Source organism: Chionomys nivalis, chromosome 15 (assembly GCF_950005125.1).
Source record: "Chionomys nivalis chromosome 15, mChiNiv1.1, whole genome shotgun sequence".
Classification (NCBI taxonomy): domain Eukaryota; kingdom Metazoa; phylum Chordata; class Mammalia; order Rodentia; family Cricetidae; genus Chionomys; species Chionomys nivalis.
The window spans coordinates 47,334,718-47,354,671 of NC_080100.1; the positions used below are offsets into that span (position 1 = coordinate 47,334,718).

Here is a 19,954-nt window from a genome sequence, read left to right on the forward strand (position 1 = left end):
CAGGGGCTGGGGGTGGCAAGACAGGAATTCATTGAGAAATTGAAGCTTGGTTTCATAAAGTTTTTTTTCATTGTGGGAGTAGGGTTGGTGATGGTGGGGGGAATGGCAGGTTCAGATGGGGGCCTTCATGGGAGTTGGCAAGGATCATGATAGTTTAAATTGGATTTAGGGCTTCTCTACTGTCCATTGGTGGTTCCTGCTGAAGGGTTGATGAGTCTTGTGGGAAATTTCTGCAGTAAACAGTCCCTGGTTTGCCTGGGCAGGAGTCTCTGGCAATAGTGAAGTTATGTTAATGAAGACAGAAAACAATAAGATCATGGTTCTGTGGACAGTGAGCTGTGTGGGAAGCTGGCATTTCTGTCCTTAATGTCCTAGTTGTGTGTGGGAATACCAGCTGGGAGTCCACAGTTTCTGTTGTGAGGCTTCATTTAAGAGCTATGTCGGAGAGAATGGAGAGTGAGGGGTGTCCCTTGTAGCAGCCCAGTCCAAGATGAAAAGCTGACGTCCACAGGGGCTTGCCATTCGCATGTAATTTCATCTGTAAATGCTTAGCAAGTGTGCCAGGCACCGTGATGCTCGTGGGATCCCACAGGACAGAAGACAAGGTCCCTACCCTTTTGGGACTTTTGCTCCGCTGTCTAGCTCTCTTGGGTTATGAATATAATCAGTATCATTACTTACCAGACCCCACTGTTGCTGCTCATCACAACAGATCTGTAGTGACCATCTTTGTGTTTAGGCTGTTAGAATGCCTTTAAAGTGTGACCATGCCTATAAAGTTCACGAGCCTCGCATGTATGTATGTGTGTATGTATATATGTATGTATGTATGTATGTATGTATGTATGTATGTATGTATGTAGTCTGTATCTTGCTATGTTGCCCAGGTTCGTCTCAAACTCCTGAGCACAAGTGATCCTCCTGACTCATAGCCCTGAGCTCTGGGATTCCAGGCAGGTGCCACCACAATCAGCTTGGGTCTAGCTTTTTAATATAAGAAAATGTTTTTTATATTTTACCTATTTCCAGTATAGTGCTTGTCATGAATCACCTATGTCCTAACTACTGGACTGTTAACAGTAGGGAGACAAGTGTACAAACTCTCTATAAATTACATATGAAGTAAATATGCATACACAATTGAGACTTAAATAGCTAATTACTTTTCAACTCTGCAAGCACTCAATGGCCTTATGCATTGCCGGCTACTGTTAAGAAGGAAAACCTTTGCGGGCCTGTCAGCCTATACTCTGGAAGTCAGCAAATGATCACAACATACGGCACTAAACATCCCAGTGGAAACTAGCAGGAAGTTGCCAAGGACCCCGTGCAGGGCCATTTGCAAAGGCATAGCACCAGGGGGCCTTTGGCAGTGTGGAGATGTGTGCTGGGCACACACAATTACTGTGAGGCTGGGGACAGACCGTGGTCACGAGTGCTCTAGACTCAAGAAACTGCTTTCTGCCACAACCTCTCATGAGGGAGGACTGGCTCTGAGGACAAATGGTAGGAACGGAGGTTTCTGTGTGCCCTTGGTCTTGATAGTCTGTCTTGTGTGTGTGGCAGGATCTTCTTAGTGGATACCTTAGAAATTGGTGAGCGTATTTCCAAAGGATGATCTTTCCTGAGAACTTGTCTCTTCCCGTGATGTTCCTGCATCGTGAGTGGCAACAGGATGTAGCATAGTGGATGGAGCCTGTACCAGTCATGGGTGTCATAGCTCCAGTGCCCTCTGGCTCCCTGACCTCCAGAAAACCCCAGGGCCTCTCCTCGTTTGTAGAGCATGAGGTCAAGATGAGATACTTTTGATTCCTTCCAGCTCTGATGTTTCTGTTATACCCAGGGGACCAGCTCTTTAATAAAACGTACAAAACAAAGTTTATGAATGGAGGAACTGACAACACCATTTCCCTTCTCTTCAGTGTCTCTCCACAGAGAGTCTCTCCTGCACCTGGCTGTGAGATGGGGCCTGCCTAAGCTTTTCCACTTCCTCTTGTGTCTCCCGGGGGGCGTCAAGGCCTTGGAGCTACCCAATGAAGAGGGCACCACACCGTTAGACCTAGCTTTACATGGTGGACACTCCACGCTGGTGGAAGACATCGCAAAGTAAGTTCAGTTGCTTGATAGTGTCTCTCTTGACCATGTCTTTAAAGCCTGCCGAGCATTATGAGAAAACGGGGACAACTAAACCTTCTGCTAATGTTGGCTTGTGTTTCATACAGCTGGTCTTCTTGTACAAATATACGCTTAGTACCAGTATATGCTTAGCTAGTGCATACGTGATACCTTTGTTAGGAGTATTTTGTGGAGGAGAGACAGGGAGGATAATGAAGAAAGAGTTGTCCAAATGGTGGCCTACTCTGTCCTTCAGGCTTCAGCTTCAACATCATTTCATCAACAGAGGCTTCTGAATTATGTTCTTGTATGATTATGATTAATTTTAGTAATAGTCACAGGATGACCTTTTACTTTTTTGGCTATCTTCTAAACCATTTGAGAGATGAGAACATTTCTCCTTTACTTACTGGACTATTTCTAGTCCAATGCCAATGTCATAATTTCCATTGTAAGAATGGCAGGTACGCTATAGGCGTAGTCACTAGGGTTTACTGAGCTCATGTAAGGGAGATAATCTGTTACCTATGAAGTTGTCTATGTCGGCAATGTTCTCAACATTTCCAGTTACTGGCCAGTAGATTATGTGCTCCTTTGGTTCAGATGAATTGTCCTCACTTATGAAAGAAGGAGCCAGATATAGTGATGGCCTTGATATAATATGGTAAAATATAAATTATAACTAGAATTGTACATTGAAAATTACAATAAAAAATTTAACTATTATTAGAGTATTATTACATGGTGTATCTTAGTGGGATGGTTTTTGTTTGGCTCATATAACTCAATGTAATTAATTTGATGCGATTAATTAATGATAATTTGATGCCTAAGTGGGCATTAGGTAGAAACCAGAAATTTCTCTTTCTCCTCTCCTGCTTTATTTGATCAAATTGTCATTAACCAAGGGACAAGCCTCTCGAGAGGGAATTGTCCTTTCCTTTGCTTATGAACACAACCCTGTTTTCTTGACTACAAAGAACAGGGCAAGAACGTGTCCCTTACTGAGTTATGGCTGCTGGTGCAGTGTTCCCCCCTGGAGGTAGACTTATCTGCTGGTGCTTTGCCCCCCTTCCTGTTTCCAGCACCAGAAGATACTGTATGTTTTAAAAATTTACATGTTGAATAGATCAATTCATAGGCGGAATTAAAAGTAGACTCAATTATGGTCATAAGATTATGTGATCATATGGTCGTATGATGGAGTATATGTGTTTCAAATTAGAGCTGCTACTCAGTCCCATGAACCTTTCACCTCAGTGGCTTGTTTTCTAGAAGATTCTGGAATTAGTGTGAAGACTGTATCTTCCTGTACAATTGGTCTTTACAGATCTCTTTCTGTCACTCCATCTGATGGAGATAAGTCAGCTCAAAGGCACCTCCATTTTAAATGGAAGTGTGTCCTTTGAATCTGTTTTAGGTTGAAAATGTCCCATTTCCAATGCATTTGCTATACCCAGCCTCCTATACATCACGGGGCAACACGGTCCACATTTGTAACCTCATGGTTGTGTGACTGACTGTGTGATGAGGCTTTTGGCCACTACGTATGTACCTCCTCCAGCCTGGGTAAAATTAAAATTCAAACCTGGAAAGTAACATTTCTAATGAATTCACGTATCTTCTACAGCATTGTAGCATTGGCAAATTAGAAATCAAGCCATTGTAAGTAAGTTACAGGCTCTCGACTGTATTTCTGTAAAGCAAACTTTCATTAGCAAAATGAGATCATGCCAGAGGCAGAAAGGGGCAGAGCTGGTTCTGTAAAGCGAGGGATCTGGGGACAGTCTGTTGGATGTGACCACATGATAGACACGCATATTTTTCTCCTGGAGCCTCTTTACTGTTACCCGTACATGATATTACAAGCTGTGCTTATTTGCTGCTGTAATTCCAGCCACCAAGAAGGTGGATAGCTAACACAGTTGTTCTTCGCCAGCCGAGACAGATGAGAAAACAAGCTTATATTCGAGAACTTAGTTTGGAGCTGTCGTTTCATTGTGAGCGAGTGTGTTCAAGACTATGACCTAATCAAATCTGTGCGTGTTCTGATTTGCACGAGGAAGCGATTTAGCACAGTGGTACCAGTGTGTTAGGAATCTTTCAGTTGTTTGTCACATCCAAAGCTCTTCATTCTCCCTGGAGATCCTATGTGTTTTCCATTATAATTGCCTGACAAGCGATTGGTTGCCTGCTAATTTGTTCTACATGAGCTGCATTAAAGGGAGAAACATCTTTTCTGATTAAAAGGTGAGTGGAATAGTGAGGTACATTTCTATGCTTTAAAGTCAGAACTGCTTTGTTATTTATGAATAGATATAGCCTTTTAAAAACCACCACTAAGTGGAAAAATAAAGACGGCTTGACCCGGATGTGTTTACACACGCTTGTGTAATTGAATGTGTAAGTGACTTTGAAGGATCATTTTCCATCCGAAGTTGTAATATCAGAGCAGGATGGAGGGTGGCTTCTGTGAAGCTGTTGGGTTTTGACTTGTGGCGGTTCAGTTTTCAGGGTAGCCGGTCCCCAGGCTTCTCCCGACTGCGACTCCATGAAGATGCCTCTCTGCAGTTCGCTCACTCCTCGGAAACCTTGACTCTGACTGTTAACCACACAGCTGAGCATTTGCTGGAGGCAGATATCAAGCTCTTCCGGAAGTATTTTTGGGACAGGACCTTTCTTGTCAAGGTTTGTACCGCGGTTCCCGTACTCCGTGGTGCATGCTTCTTTAGTGGGTATGAGATCTGCACACTGTTTTGGAACGTGTTTGATTGCGAACAGGGCTTTTTCCTAATGAAAACTTGAGGTCATGAAGCTAAGCCTGCGCTGATCAGCAGAATGGAGACCAGCACAGCTTTAGGCAGCGCAGAAGCAGCACTGTGTCCATTCTTGTTTCGCTTTCATTTCTTTTGTTGTGGGTTTTGTTTTCTGAAACAGGGTCTTGCTGTGTTACCCAGGCTCTCCTTGAATTTAGGATCCTTCCATCTTTGTACTTGAACTGCAAACCTGTGCCTGTGTACCAGGCTTCCACAACTGAATTTTAATATTTTATTACTGTTCATTTTCTCTACTTTTTGACAGTACTCTGATTGTTACCTAAAACAGTTCATAGCGTGTTCTGATGGACTTTCTTATGGCTTAGATCTTTACCTCTATCCTGTTTGTCTACGAACAGGACAGGTGAGACCATAGTCCTTTTATAAAGAGATTTGCTCTTTCCTGCTATGTCTGTGACACCAGATTTGAGGGCTCCTATGGCGTGCACATCTCAGGATCAAAACATTTCATCATTCTTAGTAGTTCGTACTCTCTGAACAAATATGTAGAATATTTGTACTTTTCATTTTTATTAAGCAAACTTGCTTTGACTATGACCTGATTCAGTCTAGTAGACAGTGCTCAGTGGCCCTGGGAGTCTCTGTCTAGATCCTGTGACCCTCACATGTCAAGCACATCTACTTGTAAGGCAGTTTTCTTTGGCAGTACAGGCTTTCAAACAGATTAAAACATCAGTTCAGAGAAACAGAAACTGCTATCATAGTTTGGCTTCTATGTTGATGTTATATAATTAATTACAAATGCAATTAAAGTATTTTTATAGCAAATAAATGTTATCAGCATATCCCACGTAGAATTTTAATTTGAATAATTCAAATGAAGCATGTTCTGCAGAGTCTCTCTCCCATTGGGATTTAGGAATTCGTGTGTCAGTTTCTGGCATGTACAATTCTATTTAGTATATACAAGTGAGGGCCGACCTTCAAGCATTTGTCATTTAATGATACTAAAGCCTCCGGTCATCCTGTAGCTTCTCATGGAAGTACCGAAAGGTGATGAGTCCCTGCCAGGCAGATGCTGGGCTACATTGCACAATATTCTCAAGAGGAGTCTGGCCCCAGAAGCCCCAAAGGGATGGAGCTTGGCAACATGCATGGTCCTGGGAGAGCTGTTCAGAGAGCAGCATGACACATGTTGTTGTCGGGGTTTCTGTCCTGCCTGGTTCCACAGTTGTTAAGTCTCAAAGAAATCACACAGAGTTCTACATTAGTTATAAACAGATTGGCCCATTAGCTCAGGTTTCTTATTAGCTCTTATAACTTACATTAACCCATTATTCTTATCTGTGTTAAGCCACATAGCTCAGTACCTTTTTCAGAGAGGCAGTCACATCTTGCTTTTTCTGTGGCTGGGTCAGAACTGCCGAATAGGACTTCCTTCTTCCCAGAATTCTTCTGTTCTCATTGACCCACCTCTACTTCTTGTCTGGTTGTCCCACTTATACTTCCTGCCTGGTGACTAGCCAATCAGCATTTATTTAAAATATAATTGACAGGATACTCATGGCTTGAGAACAGGAGAGAGAGAGAGAGAAAGAAAGAGGGAGAGAGTTAGAGAGAGAGAGAGAGAGAGAGAGAGAGAGAGAGAGAGATCCAGACAACACAGAGAGAGGCTGGGCGAGGCATAGGTGTATCACTGGGGGTGACACTCCAGCAAGACCACTCCTCCTAATCTTTCCCAAAACAGTACCACTAACTAAGGACCAAGCATTCAAACATATGAGCCTATGGAAGCCATTCTCATTAAACCACCATGGTACTAAAAGCGAAACTGTGGCTGAATATCCAAACTGTAGTGATAAATGATAAGAAATTTGGGCTGGCAAAGTGTTTCAGTAAGTAACAAGCACTTGGAGCGAGACCTGATGGTCTGAGTTCCACCCTGGGAACACACACAATGGAAGGAAAGGAAAGAATCAACCCCTGCGAGTTGTCCTCTGTTACACACACACACACACACACACACACACACACACACCAACACATGAATGAAACACACATAAATGCACACATACACAAAATAAATAAATCAATAAATTTAGTGAAGGATTTAAAGAATTAAAAAAAATAGTCTCTTGCTACATATGCGTGTATAGCAATCTAAATATGTCTAAGTATATATTTTTTTGGTTTGTTTATTTTGCTGTGTGTGTTGGGGATTGAACTGACAGCCTGTCACATAGTCAGCCTGTGATAAGTAAGAACTTGCCTGTACCTTCTCATGCTTTTTAAACGGTCTCTTCCTAACAAAGACCGTTTGTATTTGTCAGTGTGCTGGTAAATGCGGTTCTAGCACTGAACTCTAGCAGACAAGTGAACTAGGTACTCTAAGTTATTAAAGTGTATTCTGAAATGGTTTTAAGAATAAAAACTAAGTTTTTATACCTCTCATTTACAAGGAGAAGGTTAAGTGTTTCATTTCATGTTCAGTTTTGTAATAAAAAAACTAATGTTGTCTGATGTGCTTTTCTCAAAGGTCAAGGTTGTCCTGGGGTAAACAGAGGGCAGATAGTTATCTTGGGCCTTGGGCTTGTATGGTGACCCCTCTTCCGAGCTTTACTCCTCATGCTGGGTACCACCCTGCTCCAGTTTTTTTCCTGAGGCTATGATAAACACCACTGCCAAAATCACTGTTGGGGAGGGAGGGGTTTATTTGACCAACAGTGATGCTTACTGACTGGTTCATGCTCCACTTTCTAGCTTTCTTAATTTTTTTTATATTATTTGTTTTGTTTTATGTGTATGAATGTTTGGCCTGCTTGTGTGTACTATATGTATGCCTGATACCTGCAGGGGGTCAAAAGAGGTGATCAGATTCCTTGAAACTTGAATTTTGGGTAAGCCACCATGCAACTGCTGGGAATTGAGCCCAGGTCATCTGGAAGAGCAGCAAATGCTTTTAACTGATGAGCCACCTAACCTGATTCTGCTAGCTTCCTTAATAGCCCAGGTCTACCTGCCTAGGTTGGCTCTGTCTACAGTAGGCTGTAGACATCAATCATCAATCAAGATAGTCTCTAGGATGGCCATAGGCCAATCTAATCAAGGGAATTCTTCAACTGAGATCCCCTCTTCCCAGGTGACTCTAGACTGTATCAAGTTGACAACTAAAACTAAATCATACTTCCTTGGTAGCATATATCCATTGTAGACGTGGTCTAGTGCTCTCCTAATCTCCTGGGGCCCAGAAGAGAGGAAAGCACTTCTTATAGGGGACCCTGACAGAGGGAGCCTACAGTGTATATCTAGACACTTAGCGCCCACTGCCCCTTTGTAGCTTGGTACAATGGGTTACATATTTTGACCTTCGGATGTTCTAGACAGTGAATGGGACACTCGATTTGCCAGCCTAATTTTGTGGGAGGGCTAACCAGCTACGCTAGTTGTGTGATTTTCCACCCAAGGAGGCTGAAGATTTATTGTAGAACCCTATACTGATATCATCTTGGGCTGCTTAAGGGGTCAGCCTAAGAACATATGATTCTGTGTTTCTTCCTATCTTCATGGGCTAAGGAAATCATTATGGTCCCAAGAGGGCAGCTTTTTGCCTTGGCTTTGAGCTGGCGCAGCAACTTGGATCCAGGGACAATCTGTACCAGCCTGCATACTTTTTGGTCACACTGGATACACTCTGACTGTGGTCCTACCTCCTTACCAGGTCTCTCACATCGCCTGTGTATGATGTGGGTCTAGGAGACTCCAGTTGGGCAGGTGTGCCAACACTCACTTCTTTCTTTTTGTCTCAAGGTCCCTTGCTGTGGTTCATACATGGCATTCCTGGGAAACTTGTGGTTATGAAATGTAGAGAAAGTGCCTCTGGGTTTCATCTGACTTCTCTTGTCCTCCTTGGATACTCTACCAGGGTTTACCATCACTCCTAACACACACACACACTTTCCTTGCCAGATTTTCCAACTCTGAGATCTGTGATGGTGATTTTTTACCTCTCGTTTGCATATCTGGGGCCCAAATGGTTTTCAGCAATTTCCCCTGCTTTATCTTGTAGGCTCTTGAGCAAGAAGCAAAGACAGAAGAGAGACGACCAACCATGCCTTCTGGAGCTGTAGAAACTGAAGAAGGTATGCCTGCCCCTGCCCCATGCTGGGAACCCAGAAGATGCAGGGATTGCTAATCAGTCTGTTTAAGTTCACAGTAAAGCATACTGGGAAATAAGGGGTGTAGAGGTAAACTCTGGGGTTGTGGGATACAACACAATCCTGGGTCTGTGCATGGTGCACTGTTATGTTTGCTTCTTATTATTCAGCGAGTGTTCACCCACTTGCTAGCCCTGGGCCAGGCCCTTGTGGTCCAGCTCTTCAGAGCTCCATCTTAGCCTTGTGTGTGTGTTTCCCCATGCCCTGGTTTTCTCCAAAGTTAGCTTTGTTCATTCTTTGCTCATTCAAGCTTTATAAAACTCAACTGGACTGGTGGATCTTTATGGGGATGCTCCCAGAAGCATGAAAGTTTGTTTGTTGGCATGAGGAGTGGAGAGTACTGCTATCATCTAAAGATGAGGTACCAGGGGTGTTTGTCAGGGTGCAGAACAGTCCTAAAAACCCAGAAGTTGGTCCTATAGAGCGGATACCAAGTTTGAATGCAGTTCTGCTAAGGGTGGGGGTTCCCACTCTAAGATATATATATATATACATATATATATACACATATATATATGTATATATATATAATTATTATGGTACATCAAGGCATAAGACATCACTCAGCCACCCTTTTTCAGAGCACTCGGTTTGCCATCAGGAATGCAGGAATATAGTTTACATATTTTCCCTTTTCCCTATACAAATAATTCGATAGTAAGTTTTACTTGCCTTTTTGCATATTATTGTGTTTCTCATGTGAAACAAAATCTTAATTTCCCTCTAAAACCAGACGTTGATAGGAAAACATTGTGTTTTGTTTGTTGTTGTCTGTTTTCAGTATAAATGTTCGTTCGGAAGGGAGGTGGGGCAGGGGCATCAGTCCTTCTTGGCCCTGGCCTTCCTCATGGCCACCAGCACGTTGCTCAGCTCCTCCCACTTCCTGTTGGTGTGCATTTGCGTGCCCACCCTCTTCTTGATGAACTCGTGCGTGCATGCACTTGTGTTTGGACACCCTGAACAGCTCCATGGCACGTTGCTCATGGGCATGAAGTCGCACGCCTCCTGGAGCATGTCCCATACGAACTTGGTGTCATTGGTGAGGCCCCCCGTGGTGCCGACTGTGCCTGGGCTTGCTGACATTCTTTGTCACCTTGTGACTCTTGTTGAGACCCACAGACATGGGATAACCCAGGCCATGGCTGCTGCTCTTTGGTGGCGGCTGCTACCACACAGGAGAATATTGTTAATGCTGAAATACAAATAGTCTTATTATCAGTTTCTTTTGCTGCATATTTTAGCTAGAGTATTATATTCATATTTTAGCTAGGGTATTACAGTGTTTTCTTTATTTTGAAACTATGTGTACATATAAGGTTATTCATATAACTGTGGAACAGAATTATCAATTTAATTTTGGGATAGTGCTAGGGCTTCATGAAATATCAGAGAATGCAAAGGAATGCCAGTCTGATGGCTCCGAGAATCACAGTTCCAGATGCAGGAGTCAGGGACAGATGCGGCCAGACCTTTGTTTCTTTGCTGTGAGTGGTAACAGCTGGTTAGTACTTGATCCTGTTTTTAATTAGCAGCACAGAACAGCTGGATTTCCAGTATTTGACAGATAGCGTAACCCTAGGTTCTTTGCTTCTTTCTTAGCTGAAAAGAAGCCTTGAGAACTAGTGCTTATGAAGACTTGCTGGGGTCTGTGTGGCCTCCACACACCGCACCTGCTGCTGAGTTGAACGAGCAGCTCAGCCTCCTAGGCCTGGGTAGGAGGAACTGCCATGGCTCTGCTCTGGGTGTGCTGCTCCTGGCTGATCTGCCTGCCCAAGGCGGTAGCCTAGGTAGTGCTATGTTCTTTCTTTGAAGATTTTGTGAGAGACTTCTTCCGGTCTTGTGTCAGGAGCGCTGGTAAGCTCCAGACCCACCTCTACTGCTGTATTGTAGCCAGGCAGACTTCTTACTGGGCTGATAGACATACTTGGTGGTAAGTTTCTGACTTGCCAGTTCTGAGTGCTCAGGACATCTTTAGATCACCTCCAGACCTTTTAAAAGTCAACTTCAAATTTATTTTTATAAAGATTATCTCACGCCTCTATCTTCCCTTATTTTCCACTGTTAAACTAATTCAGAATAAAATGAAGTCTAAGTCAGTGCTAGATTTTGAGGTTCTTGAACTGTGCTGTGGGTGGGGGATGACTTGCAGTTGTGGCTGGGCAGGAAAGCAACCTCTCCAGGCGGAGTTTGGGAAGTGCCCCATAAGTCATTTTCAAGCATGTTGCAGCCTACGACAGTGGCATGATCATGGCAGGTGCCACGGAAGATATGTCCCTGAGTTAGGATCTTAGTGAGGGAAGGGAATTCCAGCTAGTGGAGATGAATGGGGAGAATGCAGGCCATTTTCCCATCTGCACACCCAAGGTGTGGTGGTAGAAACACCAAGAACCAGGCTTGAGAGCAACCAGGTTGTCAGGGCTTCAGGAGGACTCAAGGGGCTGGAGCTTCTCCCTGAGAATTCTGGGAACTGTTTTACACAGCTGTTTGGAAAGGTCACCCTCGAATAATGGAGATTCCAGTCGAAAGTTTAAATGGGAGTCAGGCGACTGGCTAGAGGGCTTTAGAAAGCCATGAAGAAGGCAAGGTAGGGCCAGGGGTTGAGATGAGAATAGATGAATATTGTCTTGGGCAAGATGGGGCTAGATGAATGTCATCTTAGGTGAGGTTGGCTAGATGAATGTCATCTTAGGTGAGGTTGGCTAGGTGAATGTCATCTTAGGTGAAGTTGGCTAGATCAATGTCACTTTAGGTGAGGTTGGCTAGATGAATGTCATCTTAGGTGAGGTTGGCTAGATGTTGTGGGGAGTGAGATGTGTGTTGGGAGGAAGGACAGTTCTTCTGTGTTTGGGCCACGTTTTGGGGTGGACTAGGAGGCAGAACTATGACAATAATGCATTTAGTTTTAGACAGGTTGAGTTTGATGGGTCTATGGGACAATCAGGTGAACAGGACAGCAGGCACCAAACCAAGAGAATTTGGCAAGAAACTTTAGTCTACTATGTTCACATAACTGACAGGCACATTTTGTAGACCTTCTAGAAAGCACCGAAAGAATGTTAGAAGCTGTTTGCACCCTCCAGTAAGGACAGTGTTCCACTAAAGTGAAGATACTTAGGTGCTTACACAAGACTCAACTGGAAGACAAGCATCTTGAGGATAAAAGTGTCACATTTCTCCTTAACGCTAAACTGACCATCTCTTTGAGGTGCATTGGAAGTTAGATAGATTGTGCCCCTCTCTCCCCGCTATGGTAATAAGTCTGGGTGGAGGAACTGGTGTCTGCGGCTGTCATAAGAGTAAAGAACTGTAATAACTTTAGCCTGGAAATTAACTTTGCTGTCTTTGTTAGTGTGATAAACGATTTTATTATTATTCTTGTGAACCAGTTACGGTTTTATAATGTCATGATTGCAATTGTATTTGAAGAATAATGAGAAGTTATTCTGAACAAATTAAATGGCCCTGTCTAGTCCCCATCCTTTTGCTGCGAAGAGACACCGTGACCAAGGCACTCTTTTATAAAAGAAAGTAATTGGGGGCCTGCTTACAATTCCAGAAGTGTAGTTCATGATGACGTGGAACATGGCAGCACCCATGGGTGCTGGATCAGTGGCTGAGAGCTACATGGGGATCTGCAGGCAGAGAGTGAAGGGGGGAGGGAGAGAGAGATTGGGTCTGGCATAGGATTTGACATCTTAAAACCCACCCCCACCCCCAGTGACACCCTTCTTCCAGCAATGATTCATCTCCCGATCCTTCTAATCCTTTCAAAGAGTTTCATTCCCTGGCAACTAAGCACTCAATGCATGCGCCTATGGGAGCCACTCCCATTCAAACCACCCTAGACCCCAGAGTCATTTAGTCATTTGAAGAGAAATACGCTCCATTCTCTCTCTTGCCTTCTGTAGCTTTGGAGCCTGGAGCCTGTCCTGGAACTAGCTCTTGTAGACCATGCTGGCCTCAAACTCACAGAGATCCGCCTGCCTCCACCTCCCAAGTGCTGGGATTAAAGGCGTGTGCCACCCACTGCCCAGCTCTTTGTCTTATTCTTAACAGCCTCTTTACCCTGGAATTTTCTTTTGTGTTATTTCCCCAATTCCTTGAGAAAGGGTCTCATGTAGACCAGGCTGATCTTAAATTTGTTATGTAGCCAAGGATGACTTTAATCTTATTACCCTCCTGTCTCCCCCTTCCAAGTTCCGAGATTGCAGGCACACACCACCGTGTTTGCTTTATGCCCCAGGATTTTCTGAAGAGCAAATCACTGACCTAGATGGTGTTCTGGAAAGTAAGGGTTCTTTCACCAAGCACATAGAAAATGCTCTCTGTGCATCCTGACTTAGATCCCTAGAATGCATTTGATGTGTCACAGGTTCTACTAAGTCAAGAATTAGGAACTTGCATAACCTCATTCAACTCAGCTGATGAATGAAAGAGCCTTAGGAGGTGGGCTGAGGAAGGTTTTATGGAGAGTGATGCCATCCCACATCTCCCTGACCCTTCCTCTCACCCCATTTTCTCTTCCACCACCTAGGTTCTCCGCATCTGTCATCATAGTGACATTCTCTGCAGACAGCCTAGAGAGGCACATAGGAAACCACTCAGGGTCATCTTGTGTGCCTGAGGCCCTCTGCACCTCCTAATGCCCTGCCACAGTTCTCTTTATAGTTCTGTGCTTTTGAGACCCAGGCCTCCCTGTATATGAAGCCACTTGGCCTCTCTACGTCTTGAATGCTGAGATTAAATTTGTGAGCCACCGTACCTGGTTCCCACAGTTCTTGGTTTATAAGAGGCCCTGCTTGCTTGGAGCTTGTTGGTTATAGTGCAAGCTGAGAACTATTACAGCTCAGGTGCCACTGTTCAAATCCAGGTTCTTTTTCATTTTTTAGCATTTATTTTATTACCATATGTAATGCCCGTGCCATTACAGGTCGGTATGCAAATCAGGAAAGGGGCCTGGAGACTTAAAAATACACACACCCAGATGGGGATACGGGTCATCCTTGATACAAGAATGCCAAGTTTATTGTGCTCCAGGGAAGCTGTTATAGGGATCCTTAACTGATAGCCATGCCCCAGCTCTCAGAATCTTTCTTCTGCAGGCCTCAACAGAACCCACTCCCCTGCCATCAGGGTCTCTTGCTCACAGCAGATGCAGGCACAGGTAAACAAGTTGTTTTGCTCAGTTCACTCCAGCAGGCAAAGGGTCTGAGGTAGGCAAAGAAAGTTAAGGGGCCAGGGGTCTGCAGCCCCCAACAACCATATTTTGATTACAGAAATGAATAGATTTTATTATAGTCCATATAAGCGATAGAGTTTGATCATACTAATCTATTAAAAAAAATTCGTACCTGGGATAAACCATCTGTGTGATATGCTGTCTAAACTTCTGTGTCATTGGTCTATGACTTTATTGTAAGAGCGTCTCTCCATATTATCGCCCTCAATAGTTTCATTAACAAGGTAACAGGAAATGGGGATTGGAACGTTGGCCTGTGTGGATCTGACGAGGGAGGCCAAGAACCCACGCAGAACACAGCCTGGGCAGGCAGCTGGAGCCCTGCGGGTTCTCTCCTTGCCTGCTAACTATTTTGTGTCTACTTTGTGCTGGGCGCTATTGTAGGCCTGGAGATTCAGCAGTAAACAAGAACAAGCAACGGGACCCCTGCTCTCACCTCCACTCTCAGTGGTTGTTTCCACCGTTTTCAAAGACTTGCTGCTTGCCAGGCCTTGTCTTAACCACTGAGTGTGTGGGCGTGAAGCAAAGGAAGCTGAGGGCACGCACGGGAGCATGCGCACTAGTGGTCATGGGAAAGGGCCATTTCTGAGAGTTAAGAATTGACTTTTCTTCATGAGAAGTAGCTCAGAAGTGATTTTCCTTCAGTAGCACCTCCTGTCTGGGCAATCAGAAGTCAGTTGGCTGTCTGTCGCTTTTTACCCATTGCGCTTCATATCCTAACCGCTCCCAGACAAGAGAATCTGTTTATTACATGTTCCCACTGCGGATCTAGAAGTCTCTCTGGTGTTAGTGTGATGGAAAAAGCATAACATCAGGATCGGTGCCTGGAAAATGCTAATCTCAAACTTTTGTCACTGGAAAATTTGTGGCCCGCGTGCTCAGACTCGTCCTGATGATACGTGTTGCCGGGCAGCAAGCAGACAGCTCAGAGCCCTGCTCTGCCATGAACTGGCTTTTCAGCGTTTTGAAAGCTCCTCAGCCCTGTTTGATTGGTTGGAAATGACAGAGGAGGGTGGAGGGAGCAGAGGTGCGGTGTCATTTAATACTTACAGTGAGGCATGGGCTCAATATCTGGTGTAGTGGTGGCCTAGGCTTGACGCCTGGTTCGAAGTGTAAGTTAAGTAGATCCAGCCGACACCGAACTGTAGCTAGTGGTGAAAGTGTGTGTGTTATGTGACCGGAAGTGAGCAGATTCTTTACTGGAATTGTTCATGTAGTTCATGGAGGACTGGTTGGCTGGTTCTCTGTATCTGAGTGTTTCCTGTTAGACCGTATGGGGAGAGCAAGAGGCCTGTTACCCACACAGTTTCCTCTCTAAGGTGTTTTATTTTAAACACTGTAACTCGGAGCTTTTTAGAATATTTGCATGGGGTACAAGTGTTTCTTCAGGATGTAAGTACTTTAAGCTGGGACAGTTGAGAACTGAGCTGTTGGGAATTGAGGGTATCATCGAGGAAGGTATTTTCTAAGATGACGGCCTAATTGAAGGTACAACTACCTCCTCCTCTAGTTTGGGGGATCTAAGGCCTGACCAGTAGGGGAAGCTGGGCAGTGGTGGTGGCACATGCTTTTAATCCTAGCACTCCGGAGGCAGAGGCAGGCAGATCTTTGTGAGTTTCAGGCTAGTCTGGTTTACAGAGAGAGAGAGAGAGAGAGAGAAAGTTAGTTCCAGGACAGTCAGGGCTACACAGAGAAACCCTGTCTCAAAAAATGATGACGACAATGACAAAGAATTTGGGCATTTTCAATAATTTAAAATGGAAGGCACAGAAAGATAAATAGTGTACGTTCTCAGCCATTAGTGGGAGTCACAAGAGTTGATATCACAGGAAAAAGTAGAAAATTGATTATTAGAGGCTAAGAAGGTGGGAGGTTGGGGAGAGGGAGGAGGTATTATGGGGAATTTGGATACCAGCTGCCAACATACTATCATGTAAAAAGAACATATTCTTCCATAGCACAGCAGGGTGGCTGTGGTTTATAACACCTTAGATATTTTAAAATTAGAAAAGAGGAATTTATAGGCTCTGAAATCAAAGCCATGATAGAAATGTGAATTTCTCTTATACTTGCCTTCATGTGTATATATATATATGTGTGTGTGTATGTATATATATATATATATATATATATATGCCTGCATCAGTTAAAATGTTTTGTTAGTTCTTGGAGAACTTCAGATAACTTGCTTTGATCATATCTACCCCATGTCCCCCAACTCTCTCAGATTTAGCACCCCCATTCCTTACCCTTATAACTTTGTATCCTATTTTTTTTAATTATTTAAAACTAATTTGTGCTGGCTGCCCATTTATTCTTGGATCTGTGGTCTTGCATTGGCACATGGTCAACTAACCAGGGGCCAGATTGTTAGAGAATACGGTCTCTCCCCCTCCTGGCATCTAGCAATTGCCAATAGCTCCACAGCTAGGGATGGGATTGTGCCTGGGTTGGGACTGAACAGGTCTTGTGTATGCTGTCCCAACCACTGTGAGTTCATTTGTATAGCTGTCTTGATGAGGGTAGTGGTACAAGCTGGTGCAGCCAATATGGAAACAAGTACAGCAGTTCCTCAAAAGAAAGAAGGAGAAACCACAAAAAGACTGCAGTTAGCATTCCTCTAAGACAGAAGTGGCTTGTAATTACTTCCTTCACTCTACTGGGAAGCACATCCTTCCCCAGAATGTTTCTAGAGATCGAGTTTGCCAATGTTGTTTCTCCCAAAAGAAGACTACTTCCATCAGTAATGGTCCAAGGATAAAGACAGGCTGTCAAGCAGAGAGCAGGCCTGTCATGTACACTGTTAGAACGATATCAGCTTTTTCCCATCCTCAATCAAAAAGTCTTCTCATCTTCCACTGCATCACAGAACTGAAGGATGTGGTTTGCGCTGGAACAGACCATCTGCTTGAACCACCTTGTGTGGCTCAGAGGCCAGGGGCTCCCCACAGTTTACCTCGAGGCAATGAATTTGTTTCGCTCTTAATTTAGATTCTTTCTTCCAGATGAGTCAACTTATCAGACTTGGGATGAGTGTACAACTCAGCTAAGGAGAAATAGTTTTCAATAGTTTATCCTAAACATGCAGCCAAAGAATCCCTTTCTTGAAGTAGATTCTAAGTGAGTGTATTCACTTAGACTGTGACAACCCTAAAGGGAAGTCACACGTTGTTTGTCTCTTTGAAAGGTGACTTCCTTCATCTTATTTAAGCAGTTGACTAAATTCGGAAAATTATGCCCTAATTTCACTTTGAAATCTAATGACTCTTTTCTTAGAGCTTCTGCTTATTGATGATCACAACCACATTTTGAGGCTGAGGTTGTCTCACCTCCCAGCCCATGATTGAATCTTTCCCCCTTGAGAGCCTAGCGCTAGAATGTGCATAGGTGTAGAAGTTCATAAGGTACATAGGAAAGAGTCATCACATGACATACACTCAAGAGGAAAGAGACTCACGTCTGCACACAAACTTGTATGATGACTGTTGAAAAGAAAAAGAAAAATGTAATTTCCATTTTACATGGATGTTCATGGCAGCACTAGTTTATTACAGGTATGTTTTTCTGAAGATTAGTATCACATGCTTTTAAAATGATTCCAAATGTTTCCCTAAATATTTTCAGAACACCAATCAAATGTGTAGCTTAACTCAAAAGTACTTTTTTTTTTTTTTTTTTTTGTCATAGCATCATGGCGTTCACTAGCATTCAAAACCTTTTTTTCATGCAGTGGTTTTTAAAGTTGGGCTGAAGAGATGGATGGCTTGGTGGATAAAGCTTGCTCTTCCCAAGTATGGGGGCCGGAGTTCTAATTCCCAGGACCTAAATCAAAAGTGGGGCCAGTGCGGAGGCTGTCCTGTAACCCAGCACTTGTGAGGTAGAGGTGGGCTCTGGGGCTCCTTGCGGGCAGTCTCCCCTTGGAGAGCAGCCTGATGGTCAGCTCCGGGCTAAGTGGCAGACCCTGCCTGACTCAGTAAACAAAGTAGACAGCGATGGGAGAGGGACAACCAGTATCAGCCTCTGGCATGCACATACCCACGCACATGTGAACACAAGCGCTCATCTGCATTTATGAACATATACATATATACATCACACACGCACATATGCAAAAGTAAAATAAACATTTTAAAAAATCATGAACTGTGTGTTAAATTTTAGGTGAGATGTGTTTAAGTCCAGAACTCTTTCTTACATGTTTGATCCCCCCCGCCCCAGTGTTTGATACTTTCAAAATACACATAGGGGCTGTATTTGTGCTTGCTGGCTTAAACTCTTCCATAGTTCACATGTAGCCCTTTTGTGTAGCAACTTCTGTTTTACTTCACCCAAACATAGAAAATGTGGAGCATCTGTATTAATAATAATTCTGTAGTTGAGTTTCGTTTTTATTTTTTCTTTGTTTCTTTTTTCCCATTTAATAAAAGCAGAGTTACAGGTTGTTGTGAGCTTCTTGACATGGGTCTTGGGAATGAAACTCCTGTCCTCTGGAAGATCACCAAGTGTTCTTCATCACAGAACCTTTTTTCTACCCCCACCCCCAAATAAAGATTTTAATCATTAAGAAATAAAGAAGTACTGATATAGTACTTGAAGACATGGTGCTGTGTTAGTAAAGCCAGTTACAAAAGGTCACACGATTCTGCCTGTATAAAATACCTTAAGTAGGCAAAGCACCGAGAGAAATGTGAGTAATGGTTGCCAGGGCTGGCTGTGCCCTAACGAAATGGCTGGTGTGCTGTGTGCACAAGTGTGCTGTGTACATTGCACAAGGCTAGATAAGCTTACCCTACATTAGAGTTGCTATATTCTCCTCTGCTGGTGGTTATACTGAGACTTGCTTTTCAAGTTTCCTTAAACAATTACTGTTGTAGCTCAGAAAAGAAGTATTAAGAATAATTTAGCTAAAAGTATTTCACGAAGATGCCATTTTTCTTCTGAGTAATTCCAGATGTAAAAATAAAGTGAGCCTGAGCCAGCACAGGGGGAAGTACCCGAGGGCCAGAGGACACAGATTTACATCGGTGTCTCTGCTGCTGTGACTCCACTGGGATGATTTGAGCTCGTGGCGTGGGCTTGCCTAATGTGTGGGCTCTTGGAGGAAAGGACCCATTGGGACTTCTGTGGATAACCGCCTCATTGTTTCCCCCACGCCTTACCAGGGCCAGCAGCATGAGCACGCCCATTAATATTACCATTTGGGGAAAAGGGAGAAATTCAATAGAAGTTCAAGCATTATAATAGTTCGTGATTTAAGAGTATCCTCTTTGCTATATTAGCTGCATGTTCATGTTGGGGCGGAACACTAAGCAGCAGAAGGAAGTGAGTAAGTCAGCAGTGAAACCTTGGTGCACACGAGAGACGGGGCGGAGCTACACGCGTGGGAAGAAGCCGGGGACAGAGCCCACGTCTGTCCAGTTAGCCTGGTGATCAGACTTTAGTAATGAGATTGTGCTATTACTGCAGGTGTTTGAATTAGCAATTCAATACAGCAAGCAACTTCCCTTCTTCTCCCCATCCAGAGCTGCCCTGACACCCACCATATCCCATCAGATGGATGTAGGTGGGTGGGGGGTTTCTGGATCCCCCACCTTGTGTGTAATGGGCAG

The 19,954-nt window shown here is 43.9% G+C and overlaps 1 protein-coding gene and 1 pseudogene across 3 annotated transcripts in view; one reads left to right on the forward strand and one right to left on the reverse strand.

Annotated features, from left to right (window-relative positions):
* The window catches only part of Arhgef28 (Rho guanine nucleotide exchange factor 28), a 293,656-nt gene that overhangs the window by 134,836 nt on the left and 138,866 nt on the right, over positions 1-19,954 (forward strand). For all 3 annotated transcript variants that reach the window (XM_057789428.1, XM_057789426.1, XM_057789427.1), the window contains exons 5-7: positions 1,923-2,106; positions 4,623-4,803; positions 8,959-9,031. In XM_057789428.1, coding sequence (XP_057645411.1) covers positions 1,923-2,106; positions 4,623-4,803; positions 8,959-9,031 — 438 coding nt within the window. The remainder of the gene's footprint in view (positions 1-1,922; positions 2,107-4,622; positions 4,804-8,958; positions 9,032-19,954) is intronic.
* Positions 9,926-12,702, reverse strand: LOC130887656 (60S ribosomal protein L36-like; annotated as a pseudogene).